Source organism: Seriola dumerili, unplaced genomic scaffold (assembly GCF_002260705.1).
Source record: "Seriola dumerili isolate Sdu_G_001 unplaced genomic scaffold, Sdu_1.0 BDQW01000449.1, whole genome shotgun sequence".
Lineage (NCBI taxonomy): Eukaryota > Metazoa > Chordata > Actinopteri > Carangiformes > Carangidae > Seriola > Seriola dumerili.
In genome coordinates, this window is record NW_019174704.1 from 3,721,994 (window position 1) to 3,737,254 (window position 15,261).

Below are 15,261 nucleotides of genomic sequence, written 5' to 3' on the forward strand. Positions count from 1 at the left end.
TAGTATGGGAAGGAATGAAATAATTCATAGTATATAAAGACATAAAAATGTCATAGTATAATGAGGCCTAAAAAAGTCATTGTATAGTAAGGCATCAAAGCGATTGTGAATGTGAATCCTGAATATAATACAATACAATAAATCCCACGACTTTTCTTAAACATTTTTAATACTGTGTTCTCCCCAAAAAGTACAAATAAATCATCAACATACTGCGTATACATTACATGTTGAAATATCTCATTCCTCGTCCTCTAGGCCTCCTACTGTACGCTACAGTTACATTTTGACCATCACAAATGCAGAGAGGTAAAAGAAGAGAAAGGGAGAGCGAGAAACAGCAAAGACAGAAAAAACATGCTTCTATTACTTTCTTGGTTGCACTAAGACAGCTCATGTCGTAAATATATTTACATTCAAACATACAATCAGTGCCTGAACAAATTCAGTAAACTTTGTCTCTGGAGCAAATCCACACAGGGGGGGGGTAATTGTATAGCTTACCTCCACAAATTTAAATTCTAGTGCTGAAACTTGACAAACCATGGAAACATTTGCTACAACAGCATTTAAATATCAACATGGACGTTTGAATTTCTAATAAATTACCCATGTTTCTTGAGGGGAGGCTCAACCAAGTGCTACATATTAAATGGCTGCTACATAGTGGTCAGACAAGAGGCCCTTCTATATTAAAGAAAATCACATGAATGACTGGTATAAAATGCAGTCATTACATTTTTTGACATTCAGCGCATAGCGAGACACAGATGTCCACAGGACACATTGAGGGGTCATTACAATACCAGTTCATTGTTTAGAAATCATTGTCCATTCAAAGGTGAAATATCAATTTAAGATGAAGTCGGTAACTTTATGCTGTCATTTGTAAACATTCATTCTGTTGCATCCTTGTAGACTGTATTTTTTGCACCTGAATTGACCTTTAGGAGGACCCTGAAGAATCATTCAATGACGTAGGTGAACTACAATCCTAAACATTTGAAAACACAGTGACTTTCTGACTGGTATATTCTTACAATTGCTTGTTATGCAAAGACATTCTCAAAATCGTCAGCGTCGGTATAAAATTGGTGAGAATTGAGATACATTTCTCAAATCCTATGCTGTTGTTGACATTCTTTTGTTTTAAGAGCATTTAACCCTGTGTATGTATCATACAAAAAAATTTGAAGAGCCATGAAAAGAATCATTTTTCACTTTTCCACGACCATCAAAAGTGCTGGTATAGCAATGAAAGATCCACTTAAAGGTCTTTTACTCAAAAACTGACAACCCAGAAATGTCATCCTTCACACCCCCCATACAACTACTTAACTTTTAACAATATCAATTAGTTGCTACCCCTAACCCATGCTCCCATTAGCAATTTGTCTATAAATACCAACACATATTTACCCTCATCCCTTCTCACTGGCCTTGTTCATTTACAGCAGCTCATTTTCATGTGTAGTCTGAACAGCTTTCGCTTAGTGTGAATAAATCACCGAATAATACTGTCGTGTATGATACTGTCGTTTCAGTGTTGACTTATTCAAAGCCAGATGAAAGATTAGGACCCTGAGGGTAAGTTAGTCAGTAGAGAACAGTACAGGAGGCAGCTATGACATACTGTATGCTATAAAATAGTTCTTATTTTCATACACCAAAGGTTGGTTTCTCTGTTGTATTTTATATAAGTGGAAAATTATCTTGGGAAATATCTTGTCTATAATGTTCTGTAAAGAAGCTATACAAAAGAAAATTGAAAGCATTTCTAATCTAAATTTAGAAAATAATTCCCTGAACAATATAGTCTTGCACACTGAGATTTCAGTGTAGTTTGCAACAAGTTTAGAACATAATAATCAAAGAATAAAAAGTGTCATACAGATAAACAAACCGGAAGGGGTTAACCAGAGGTTATGAGGAGGTTCACACAGGTTCAGAAAGGGCTACACTAATCTAGTACATCACAAAGAGGTAAACAGAGGGATAACCTGTGTTTTTCTTCTTTTTTTTTTTTTTTTTTTTTTAAATCTACATAGCTTATAGACTCATATCATATCATACGACTGTCCCCTGAACACCACCTATGAATGTGATGACAACAAGCCAAACCACCACTTGTGTCCCATAGGTGATATCTTCAAAGTTACAAACCTCATTCATTTCCTTCACACCTCAAGCTTAATAAATAGACCGATCACAGCAATAATAAGTTTCACGTTAAGACTGGAAGACTTTCACAGTACATGCTTGCTTAAGTAGCAAAATACATGTAACAAATAAATTAGATATAAACATCACATTATAAAGAAATCTACAACAATCTTTAAAACAGTGATTCCTGTGCTAGGTTTCCCCTTTAGCTCTGAGCTCCCTGGTTGCTGTGTGTTTTTGTTGTTGTTGTGTTGTTGTCGTGACTGCACATTCCCGCTGAGGTAAATATAAAATGGCAGACGTAGTTTTTGCGAGTTGACCTGAGGGATCCCGAAAGTGAAGAGTAGCTCATGTGGCGAGAAGCTGTAGGAAGACCTGGCAAGGTTTTTTTTTTTAAAAGACTTTGAATATAAAGTCCTGTGTATTTTGCAGGTAAAATGGCTGGGGTTCCAGGGAGGGTCGTCCCACACAAGTAAAATATCAGCACTGCACTCATTACAAAACGTTAAATACACCTTGGAGAGGCTGAGAAACATGATTTGCTGTGATTTACAAACCAATTCTTTATGCAAAGTCCTTTTCATCAAATAAAATGCTGGTCATTCTCTGCTGGTGAGACGGCAGGACCAAGTATAAGGCGCTTTGTTGGGGATTTTTCCAGATGAAAAAAACAAAACAAAAACATTTCAGCAGAAAACTGATTCAGTTCAATTGCAATTCATTGTTTAAAACGGAACTGACTATGAGAACAAATCTCAATGAGAAAGAATATAGCTTATTTTATCAAGGACGACTATTGTATTCTGGTGACAAGAGTGTGCTACTTTCTGTCTGTTTCTGTCTATGTGGGACTCATGACTACCCATGCAGGGGAGGTTTAACTACTATCTGTGTCACTATCATACAGTATATACAGTCTACGTTTCAAGACTCTGCATTAATACAAGTTGGAATAAAGAACTGAGCTGCAGTCACTGGCATCAGTTTTCCCAATTACAGTATTCACCGTATCTCTCTGTATAAAGTAGATGCATGATGGACACCACCAGCTGTAGAGGCGTTGTAACCTCTGTGCTTTGACACTGTCTGTCCAGTTTATCCTGTGATGACTCTAGACCACAGTCATTGTTCTTCTCCAACATGTATTACAATTCCATTCACATTCAAAAAAGGGGGGAGGAGACGCGAGAATGAAGGGAATGAAAGAGAATGAGCCATGTAAGAAACTGGAGGGAGAAAGATGCGAGTCTATCTCTGTAAAGAGTTGAGACTAGCGGGTGAGTTACAGCGGTTGACCGATGCTCTGTGTGTGGGCGTGGCCGGGCCGGGGGAGTAATTCTGATTGCTTGCTGCCCTGTGAGTGGGTGTGGCAGGCCCCGGGGAGAGATTTTGATTGGCGGTGGCTCTGTGGGAGGGGGAGGAGTACTGAACTTGCTGGGAACAGCCGCAGCAGTGAGTGGGGGAGTCGCACCCTGTTACAGGTGAGGAGGAGAAGAATGGGGATGAGGGGACGGGGGAGGTGGAGAAGGAGCGGTGCAGCGGGGAGGAGGCGGGGGACATGAGGGGACTGGTCTGGAGACGCCAAAGCAGCTCCTCGTTGTTCCGACTCAGACGCTTCTTCTCGGTGCTCTCCTTCTCCACAGAATCCTGGAGGTTGGCGTTCTCCTCTGATAGTTGCCTACAGAGAGGAAAAAAAAAAACAGCACAGAGGAAGCTAATGTTAGTATACAGATGATGAGGATAGCAACAGTAATGTTAATGATGATGACTGCATGTGTCTTACCTGGAGAGGGCTAGGTTCATTTCTATACGGGTCTTCAGATCTTCATTCTGCTGCTGCAGAACCTGGACCCTCTCCTCGAGGAACACGTTCTTTTGGGCCTGCTCAAAAGTAGAATACAACCACAGTGCAATCTTTCATTCACCAAACACATTGACCATTATGTGTATCCAGACCAGAGCGGTGTGCATGTGTGTGTTTTGTGTAGCAGTGTCAGTGGAGACAGGGGTATGGGATGGCTTATTTGAGCCTACCACTCTCTCCAGGTCGGTTATCTTCTTCTCTTGTTGGTGTATCTGCTGGTTCTTCATTTCTACAACCTCCTTCAGGCTCTTCAGATCTTGCTCAATGTGCTGGTACGGAGCTAAAGCATCCTGTTACAGAAATGGGGTTTTAGAAACGTAGCACTTCAGTATTGCAGGTTCAATATATAATCCAGATGTCTACATCTACATCATTTCCTGTGAAACAAGAGCGTGATGCATGCAACTCACAACTATCTGTTCGTCTGTACTCCTCCTCAAAGCTTCCTCAAAACGTTTGGCTTTGTCCCTCAGACTCTGATTTTGAAATGTAAGAGTATCCACTTGATCCTGAGCACAAATAAACACACACACAGAGTACAGATTAGTGTGCGTCGACCAAAAAAATAAAACATTCAATTTTTTAAAAGGGTAATCATACCTGTAGAGAAAGCCTGAGTTTCTCAAAATCCTCCTCTAGAAGCATCTTCTGTTGCTCATGAGCTTTCCTTAAGTCTACACACAGATTCAGAAACACAATAAAAGAGAGGTGGGCTTGTTTGTGGCAGTGCTGGTGTCATGCTGTGTTATTTGAACAATGAGATCTAAAATCATACCTCTCATGGTACGGGCGTGCTCCTCATGCAGTGTTGCCATGGTGATGTTATGCATGTCTCTGAGCTCCTGAATGGCTGCCTGGTGGTTGACTGTCATCTCCTCCACCTAAAACACACACATACGCACGCACGCACGCACGCACACACACACACACACACACACACACACACACACACACACACACACACACACACACACCTTTAATAACTGACCAGACTTCATGTTGAAAGCTCCGATCTCATCAAAGATAATATAAAACAGACACATCTCCCATGATGCCTTCTTTCTCACCTGCTCCTGTTGCTGGGTCCTAAGCTCCTCCATCTCTGACTGATGCTCCACCTTCAAGTGTTCTGTCTCTGCTGAGTGACACTTTCTAAGCCCCTCCTCCACAGCAGCCAGCTCTGCCTCCTGCTGCAGCTGCAGCTCCTGCAACTCTCGCTCAAACGCCACCTCCAGAACTGTCTTTTCCCGCTGGAGTCTCTCCCAACGGGCTGAGTTAGATGCTGTAGACGAAGTAGAGTGTGTTTTTTATATTGTGATATTGCCACAATTAATTAACTTTCATTTAAGCTTGATAAATCTAAAAAAAAAACAAAAAAACAAATCTATTTGGGAGTCCTTTTATATGATAGCATACATTTGATGTTTTTCATATTACATACAAACCTCTTTAAAGTAACCAATGCTTAATGACAAAGTGCTCTTTAAGTAAATTGTCACAGAAGATATTATGAAATATTGCAGAAAGAAAAGCACAGGTGTGAAAAAAATCAAATGAGTGACGGCTAAATTCCATTTAGCTGCTTCAGTCCCACGGCACTGTTATTGTGCCGGCTGTCACTGTCACACTGTCACGGCTCCCTGGGACACTTGATTAGGACTGAGCTGTCGTTAATGTTATTAGAAACACCTGTGTTTTTCCTGCTATGACAATCAAAGTGTGTGCTGTGAATAAAAGGCCTGTCTGTTGCCTGATGTGACTGATTAGGTGATTTGCTTGATCAAACGCCGGCTCTCACTCACCCATTTCCTCTCTGATCTTTTGCATTTCCACGGACAATTTCCTTTGATTTTCTTCTGTAGTTTTATTCTGAAAAATGGAATTAGACAGCATTTTGACACGGTGTGTGTTCCAAATACCATTTAGAGTATGGATGTAAATGCTGAAACAGTTAGTTGTGATGTAATAATACAGTTTCTTGGTGTGTTAACCAGAGTACACACTTTTAGAGCCATGTGTGGCTAAAACAGACCAAAGAAATGCCCTGCACAAAACCAGTCACTCCTAGATTTAAAAAAAAAGAAGACATACAAATATAAAAATGAAACAAAATGATGTATATATATATATATATATATATATATAACATAGAAAAGATCCTGAAATGCTGGTTAAACTGAATTTTACATACATTCACGTACTGTAAACAGCATGTTGTTGTTATCCACTGGCTGGCAGACTCATGCCAGCAGAGGGAGCTCAAACCTACTCAAACAGACCTACACAGCAGTTCCCTCCTCTTCATCTGCACTGTGGGCCAGTGATTGCAGCACTCAGACAGTGACCATAAAGAAGTCAGACAGTCCCTCGGCAGTCTGGGAGCAGTATTACAGCTATAGCACCTCGGAGGCTAAATGGGTGAAACCGGCTCAGTGACACACGAGGACCCATCCCACAGTCACAATCACTCCTGCTGCTCATTGTGACTCTCACCTCATGGTGTTAAATACTGTGACTCTCACGTCATAGTGTTAAATACTACATGTGGTCTTGGGTTCATGTGTGTGTACTGTGTGTACGTGTGCCACACAATCCAAGCTCAGAGTAAATGGAAAAAGTTGAGGGACATATGTTGTAAATCTACATGGGATCTCAGATGAACCTTTAGATATCATTCCAGCTGGATACCTTGAGGCAGTAATGCTGAGTGGTGATGATGAAGGCTTCTAGGCCTAAGGAGGTCTTCCTCAGTTCCTCTGTTAGCACTCTCATTTGCCTTTCTTGCTGCTCACAGCGTCCCTGCAGCCTCTGAACCTATGTGACAAAGAATTTTAAAAAAAACAAAACAGAATAAACCAGAACAGGACAGAGCAAACTCCAAGTGGAGCTGCAGAACTTCTCAACGACTCACCTCCTCCCTTTGCTCCTCTTTTTCTCTCTCCTCTGCTTGCCTTTCTCTCTCTTTCTGTTGAGCCTCCTCTTTCTCTCTCTGCAGGCTCTCCTGCTGTTCCTGCTGCAGCCTGAGTGGGGCCACGCGGCGAGGGGACCCCGGGGGAGCCGACCCTCGCACTGCCGCTGCGGGCCGCTGCACAGACTGGACTGTAGGGAGAGAAAAACCAAACAGAGAAAATTAAATTACCACTTACAAAATGAATCTGCATGAGCATGTTTACAAGAAATAAAAAACACTATAGATACATATGATATGGAAATATTCTATTGATATCTCCCATATGTCATTAATTAGTCATGTACTAACTCTGAAATATAACTATCTATCTATAATAATGAAATTGATGAGTATTAAATCAGAGGAGATTGGGCCTGACCTATTGCTAATGACCGTGTTCACATGATAAATGACAGTAAGTTAATTGAATCTTTTCTACAGAGGAAGCCCTGGGGTAATTCCCAGTCTGCTTTTCCTCATGATGGACCATCTAATCTCTTGATGAATGTGATCAATGTCAAGTAATGACTGAGCTGCAGCATACAATAATATATACTATTTGTATATACCATGTACATATACTATTTGTACTGTGTGTCTGTAAAAGCATTAGGAACATTCAAGTAACAGCTTAATCCATTAATAAGGTCATTTAAAAGCTAGACACACGGGAACAAGTGAGGGCCATTTTCTCTTTGGAGGAGGGTTCCTATTAAGCTGCAGTTGACATACAGACAGGCCTATTAACCTCTGTGTGAGTCACCTTCTCAATGCAGTGTCAACATGTTCTAGCCTGTGGAGACACAGCATCAGTACACGGCATCATTCGGACGGACGGAATTCTTTTAAATTTTATCGCCTTTATGTCCACAAACGAGCATGTGTGAGAGCATGATTGTCTTTACACACAATAAAGAAATCACTGCAGCTCCACGTCACCTGCCTCAACCATCTCATTCTGGCTTACTGAAGCATGGGGAATGGTTTCCATGACAACGGGAGGCTGGGCTTGGGGTGCAGGGTCCCAGGTAATGAGTGAGAGATCGGTTAGAGGGAGGTGGAGGGGATAAAATGAAGGGAGTGCTGCGATAAATGAGAGAAGAGAGCGGAGAGAGAGACAAGGCGTTCACTAGGAAGGTGTGGGGAGGCACCTGAGGGTGCTGAATGATTGTAATGGTGATAGATGTGAAAAGAGCTAAAGGTATACAGTAAACACATACACACAGTGGCCAGTGTATGTGTACAAATAAAACCTGAAACATGGGGAAGTCCTTTCTGCACTAAGAGAAAAATGAAAGAACTAAACATCAACAGACAAAAGACACATTTCTAAAAATATGCAAAACTGCAAAAAGTGCAAATGTTTCAGTATTACATCTTTATCAGTGTCTTTGCCTTAAAGGCACATTAGGATTCCCCGTCTTTGAAAACGATTTATGTAAATGATGTCTAGCTCTGTTGCAGGCACACACACACACACGCACGCATGCACGCACGCGGGCGCGCACGCGCGCACACACACACCTGAGTTAGAGTTAGAGAGAGAGAATAGTGAATACTAAATATGGCTGAGTGTGAAGGCAGCATGCAGATGATGACAGAGGGGTTGATGAAAGCAGAATAATGAGGCAAGAAACAATGAGAAAAGGTGATGGCAGACCTTGTGGGGGGCAGATAATAGTATGTGTGTGTGTGTGTGTGTGTGTGTGTGTGTGTGTGTGTGTGTGTGTGTGTGTGTGTGTGTGTGTGTGTGTTTACAGGGTGTGGTTAAAGGTTTTCAGGCTGGGTTATTCATGGAAGTGAATTTCAGTTTCATTTCAACACACACTGACATTTTGCTGACACACTGTCCAGACCGGCTTCAGGTAGGAGCAACACTAGACAATGTCAATATCTGTAAATCGCAGTAAACAAGAGAAAAGCTACAATGCTGAAACTTAGAAAGAAGAAAAATGTTTTTTATTTTATGTCTGCGTGGGAGGAGACGAGGTCCCGCAAAGAGCAAGTAAGATGCCATAAAGAGAAGGGTGAGCAGTAACAGCGGTGAGTAATGTGAGCAAAGAGAAAGGTGTAGCCTGAGGAGATGTGTGTCAGCTCTGCAAGGAAAGATGGGGAGGCCCTGTGCAATCCTGCGAGAAAATGATTTTACCACAGCAGAGCCTAGAGGAAGGAAAGTTCAGATTACATAGTTCAAATCAACTTCGAAGGATGTGCTAACTTTGAAGCTGTGTATGACCAGCACTGTATATTTCTGAAATGGATGCAAGCCGCTTCTGGGTGCGGGTAGACTGAGAACAGGTCATAAATAGAAGGACTATTTTTTACGGAAAGGTTTGGAAAGGTAGATGATCAAGTGGACAGGAAAAGGAGAAGTAGGACTCACAGAGAGAGGACCAGAACTAACAGACAATCCTCTCACTTGTGTCACTCATGACCGTTTGCAGCAAGGCAGCAGATGCACCACCACTGGTTTTTACATCAAAAATAAAATCCAATACAATCAGTTGAGCTCATTTCATAGGAGCTACACATTGTTTGCATCTGGTTTCACTTGGTAACAAACTGCAACAAATATGTAACACAACAACAAAAGTCAACTATTCATCTGTGTCGATTCTGCAGACGTTGGATTAATGTTATATAATATTAGACACAATTCATTTTCTTGACTGCTGCTCAGATTATTGGTTAATCAGATGTGCAATAGTGATAGCAACAGTGCGATCAACACTTGGCTCTGACCAGTTTCAGGTAGACAGCAGATATTCACATTCATATTCAATTTTTTTTCATTGATTGTGCTTGTTACCTTCAGCAACTTTGTGTGTGTTACTGACAGGCACACAAAGTGAACATACAGATATTTATTTTGTATGGTTTGTTGTTGGTAATGAGAGAAAGGACTCACCAGGGGACTGAGGTTTAGGAGGAACCACAGCCAGCCTCTTCGGGGAGGACGGGAGGGAACGTGTGACCTCTGAACTCCGCTGAAACTCCTTCCTGCCCACTGTCAATCAATCAAAGGATAAAAACCAATCAATGTGACATTTGGCTAATACGTGACAAAGCATATGAAGCAGTAACATGTTGAAAAATTTATCTGAGCTTTATATAACATTATGTTAATCAAGTTTCCTCACACAAGCATCAAACCAACAGCCCGTCCCTGTCGACTCCTCACTCTCTACTTTTTTTTTCCTCTTTTCCATTTCTTTGCTGATTTTCTTCTCTCCTAGCTTTTTTTTTTCAATCTTTCTGTTACCCTCTTGCTTTCATCTCTAGCTATCTCCACCCCTGCTGTGTAGTATAACTATATCCCAGGGGACTCTGGGTCAAAGAGAAGCCGAGCATACTGGAGGAGATGTGCCCATCACCTCCTTGCTCTCCGTGACACACTTTGCAGCCAAGACAGACAAGAATCAGAAACTCTGAGTACTTTTTTAATTTTGTTTCTGAGCTCCCGCGTCTTCCCTTGAGTGTTACGTTAAATCTATCGAAGAGCTGGTGAGGTGTGTGAGTGTAAAGAAAATAGCTGGATTTGAAACAATAAATGTGAGATGTGTTACACAGGAGCGAAGAGTGATGAAAAGTGGGGAGGACATAAACTGTGTTGAAAAAAAATAACAGATGATACTGAATAAAGAAGTAGGTTTCAGGAGGTTAGCAGGGAATCTGTTGTGAAGCACGGAGGAGAGGAGGAGAAAGGCCTTGAAAAGAGACTAATTAGACCTGTAATGGGAGCGAAGCCTCTGATCCTGAACAAATCCCCATATAACCCTGGAGAGATAGCTTGGGCCTGAAGAGACACCGTGTGTGTGTTTTTCTGTGTGTGTGTTTGTTCACTGTGCAAGTGTTGGTGTGGTGATGTAAACTTGGCTCTCAGAGTGACTCATTACTGCCAACACACACACACTGCTACAAAAAACTCAGCAAGACTATTTTTAGTATGGATGTGAAACAGCTAGTTGGTTCTGGATAATGTAATTAGACTATGAGTGTAGGCACAGCTAAATGCTAATGTCAGCATGCTAAGTTGCTCACAACGCAATAATGTTATAAGAGCTATAAATGTTCACCATCTCAGTGTAACCTACTAGTATGCTAACATTTGCTAATTAGCACTAAACACAAAGTACAAATGAGGCCGACGGGAATGTCATGTACAAAGTTGGATGGCAATTCATATAATAGATATTAAGGCAACAGTCAGGAGATCACCAGAGTCATTGGTCAAAATCGTCCAATATTACTGATCTATTTCAATATTGACATCCATGGAGCCATAGTAGCGGCAGGGCTAAAAACCAGCGCTTATAAAATTGCACCTCATGTCTGCCAGAATGCCATTAGACACCTCTCCTGGAGGTCAGCATATTTATGGTCAAAAACTGAACTTAGATGAACTATGGACTGGTGGAAAATGCAGTCAATGCATGTTGTGCTCACTTGTGCAGCTGTTTAGGATAGTGGGGTTGCATTTCAGTTTATGGTTTTATGTTTGCACATGTATGAAAGCTTGGTCACCAAAGAGTGTTGAGTATTAATAAATGTAGTTATTGTGTAGTTGTCTGGTCTACATCCCTGTATTTCTGTAGACCTGTCATTCAATCTGAAAGAGACATAATCAGTTTTGTATGTGTTCAATGAATGAAAAAAGGAGCACAATTGTTATGATTGTAAGACTAGCATAGTTTGGGCATTATGCCACAATGTGAGTGTGTGTATGTGTGTGAGAGTCTCAGGTGAAAACTTGCTATGGGCTCAGCAAGACAGAGGTGTCTGTCAACTGATAAAGTGTGTGTGTGTTTCATAAAATGTGTGAGTCTGTAATGTCTGTACTGTGATCGAGAGACAAAGATTGAATATACAGTACAGATAAAAAGTAGTGTCGGTGCATGACTTGCAGGCTGACAGGGAGTCCTCAGGTATTTCTTCATCAATAATTTACAACACATTTAAAATCAGCTCAGGCCTACAGAAACACAGGGTGACAGAAATTTTCTCACAGCCACTACACTGTCTGCATCCTCAACACCCAGACATGACTGTCTGGAAGCTCTACATTGTTTTGCTGTTTAGATGTATTTCACCTTGGTAAGTTGTGCTCATTTTTAGAGATAATGTTACAGCACGAATAACAGAATTCTATGTTGTTCACTCAGTCAGTCACTATAAAAAGAGACAGGTGACATGTGTGAGTGAAGTGTGATACTACACGGCTTGTGGTGTTAATTTACAATTAAAATACAACCGTGTGCAAAAACCATCAACCATCATTAGAATCTACTGCAGGTAATGTACCGACTATATATGACTACCTCACACACCCCCACGTCTAAAAACCCAAACTATCCCTTTAAAAGCTAAAACGCAATTTTTAGGAATAAATGGCCAAAATGAACACCCTTAACAACCTTAGGAGGTACGCTGCATTGCATTGTTACAGGAGTACACACTGTGCTTCTTCTACCATAGATTTCTTGCAAGGTTATACAGGGTAACTATTTAACATAAATGTAAAATACTTGTCAAAGTACTGACACTGTTGTCGTCCACATATGTGACAATATGGCACAATCTGTTGGTGGTGGACAAATGCATCTCTCTCTCACATGCATGGAGCTCAGATTTGCATGTAATAGATATCGTTCCAGTTGTTCACAGTTTTTGGTGGATCTAAATGTTTCAGTTAGATGGATTTGATTGAATTTTGATTGAAGTTTGTCCACATAGAAATGATTCTGAGCCAAATGAGATAAAATTCTCACATTTTAAATATTTCTACCGAACAAATCATTTCCGTTGTCGAAGCGATAATCTATAAGTCATTCTCCATAAACCACTTCTGACCTCCAGGGGAGCTTCTTGGCTGGGGGGGCAGGTAGCGTCGGGGCAGAGCCGGGGTGGATGGTGGCTGGAGACTGTTGCTGCGGCATGGTGCGCTTCTCTGGTGATCTGTTGATGGAGGGCTGGTGGTCACTCTGTGAAGAGGAGGCTCCTCACTCACACTCAGACCTGAAATACACAGAGTTAGATAAATAAGTTCACATAACTGTCATAAAGAAATGTTCGTTTACAGTAGGATTTATCGCCAGGCTTCCATCTCAGATTCATTTGCCGTATCTTTCTTCCCCTTATGATCACATATTGGTTTTCCCACAATCTGATAGGGCTGTGCTATGTCTGAATTTAGGTTCACTGGACTGAGAAATGGTTCGTAACCTCTGAGTCTTGCTGCTGTTGCTCTCAATTTTCCTTTTGTTAACCTGGAGCAGCGCTCACACACACACACACACACACACACACACACACACACACACACACACACACACACACACACACACTACCAGTCTGACACACAAGTTTACAAAGGTACAATGCTTCAATGCTTCCACATGAGCACATATACACACAAGAAAACACAATGCACGCTCACACATAAGCGCCCTGCTCATCGCTCATCCTGGCTTATAGTGAATATAATCTATCAAATGACCAGTGGATAGTTTACACACGCTCACAGAGCGTGTATATCCCCGCTCATCTCCCCATCCCCGATCAATAATGACACAAGAGATTGCCTGCACAATGCGATCATGTGACTAATGTAAAGCTGTTTGCAAGAAGCCATGAGATGGTGATTAAGCTATGTCGCACAACTTGTACCTCTCTTGAAAATTCAGTTTCTGTTTGCATTGTTTTATGTTTGCGCCAAGTCCCTCAGGGATGGTTCGCCCCAGGCAGAACTCATTTATTCAGAGGAGCAGCTTTGGTGCGGATTGTTTTGGTGACCAAAGGATCCTACCTTCCTGTGCATATACAAACAAGTGCACAAACACATACACATACACTTCCTAGTGAATACATTATTGTAAAATCCAAGCAATTTCTCCAATTTATTTACTTATAAAAATAAAGACTAAATTTACTGCATGCAACACAATGTATGCATACAAACCCATACTTTGTGTCTCTAGAGACCGGGGGCCATATTAGGCCTCCACACATTTATTTTATTTAGTTAGGCTCACAGGTTTGTTCTATTCTTCAAACTATTTGTTTTAAATATATATATAGTATCAAAGAGTCTCAGTTTATAAAAGTACCTGTTCTCTGGTGCAGTGCCAGTGTGTCGAGTTCAGCACTTTCTTTGATATTGGTTGATGGAGTGCATTTATAATTTGGGTTCAGTGTTTTGCCCAAGGATACTTTAAACATGTGAACAGAGGGAGCCAGGTATCGAATCACTAAACCTGCGACCACAGCCAGATTGCAATGACAGCAATTAATAAGTCATGCACAATTGTGCATGTACACATATAAACAGAATATATTAGGATATGTTCAAAGATATCATTAGGTCCATATCATTAGGACAACAAAACAAACAAAGAAATCTATTCTAAAAATATTTTTCGCTTTCCTATCCTGTTTATCATTTGGGATTTTAGATTTACTGTGCAACCCAGTGTTGGGTCCTGACCTCCTAGTCTGGGAACTACTACTTTACATATTTCTCAATGTGAAATGAAAATCCACACATAAATAAACATGCTAGCTTGCACATATGAGGATGCCTCTGTCTATGATCTCTCATTTCTGTGTATACATGTGCTTCTCACATTTCTACATCACCATACTAGTGATGAATGAAAAGTTCCCAAAGCTTCATTATCAATCGATCAATCAATCAATCAATCAAACTTTGTTTGTATAGCACTTTTCATACAGGTTAGTGCAGTTCAAAGTGCTTCACAAATGACTGATAAGCTAAAAAGAGAAAGACAAATAAGTAAGAAAGCTGACAATGAGATAGAATAAAATAGATCTCCTGCTTTTCCAGCTCCACCACAAGCTGATTGATGAGGCTGTTTACGGTATATCCTCCTCATTTACCAGTCAAGCGAATGGGCAGCATCTCAGGACCAGATATGATCTTGGACAGAACACTGCACTGCTGTTACTGAGCTCTGCATTTACTGCTGTCAAAATCCCATAAAATATATTTTTTAAAATGAAAGAAATTAAAATATTTGGTATCAACCTCAAATGCTTTTGCTGGTGCTCAGTTGTCTGATTGACACAGAACAATTGACCAGACAGAGATGTGCTCATTAGTTATAGGTCAAGTATGTACCCACAAAGTCCCAGAGCTTCACAGAGCAGAGAGAGGAAGAGGTAATGGTGAAATTGACTAGTCAGAGATATAAAACGGAGGAATGCAAATCATGAGTGATAAAAGATGAGATAAAAGAGAGAGTGCAATTCAGGGGCGCAGAGAAAG

The 15,261-nt window shown here is 40.9% G+C and overlaps 1 protein-coding gene across 2 annotated transcripts in view; it reads right to left on the reverse strand.

The window, feature by feature from the left end:
• Positions 1-34: 34 nt before the first annotated feature.
• Positions 35-15,261, reverse strand: part of LOC111234307 (microtubule-associated tumor suppressor candidate 2-like) — a 43,557-nt gene continuing 28,330 nt past the window's right edge. Inside the window, exons 5-16 of one of the 2 annotated variants that reach the window (XM_022762314.1) lie at positions 12,828-12,992; positions 9,886-9,984; positions 6,939-7,126; positions 6,716-6,841; positions 5,830-5,896; positions 5,095-5,309; positions 4,803-4,908; positions 4,628-4,701; positions 4,438-4,536; positions 4,198-4,317; positions 3,947-4,044; positions 35-3,841 (exon numbers count right to left, since the gene is read on the reverse strand). In XM_022762314.1, coding sequence (XP_022618035.1) covers positions 3,412-3,841; positions 3,947-4,044; positions 4,198-4,317; positions 4,438-4,536; positions 4,628-4,701; positions 4,803-4,908; positions 5,095-5,309; positions 5,830-5,896; positions 6,716-6,841; positions 6,939-7,126; positions 9,886-9,984; positions 12,828-12,992 — 1,787 coding nt within the window. In that variant the 3' untranslated portion in view covers positions 35-3,411. Of the gene's footprint in view, positions 3,842-3,946; positions 4,048-4,197; positions 4,318-4,437; positions 4,537-4,627; positions 4,702-4,802; positions 4,909-5,094; positions 5,310-5,829; positions 5,897-6,715; positions 6,842-6,938; positions 7,127-9,885; positions 9,985-12,827; positions 12,993-15,261 lie in introns of both variants that reach the window. The other variant, XM_022762313.1, reaches the window with a different exon arrangement.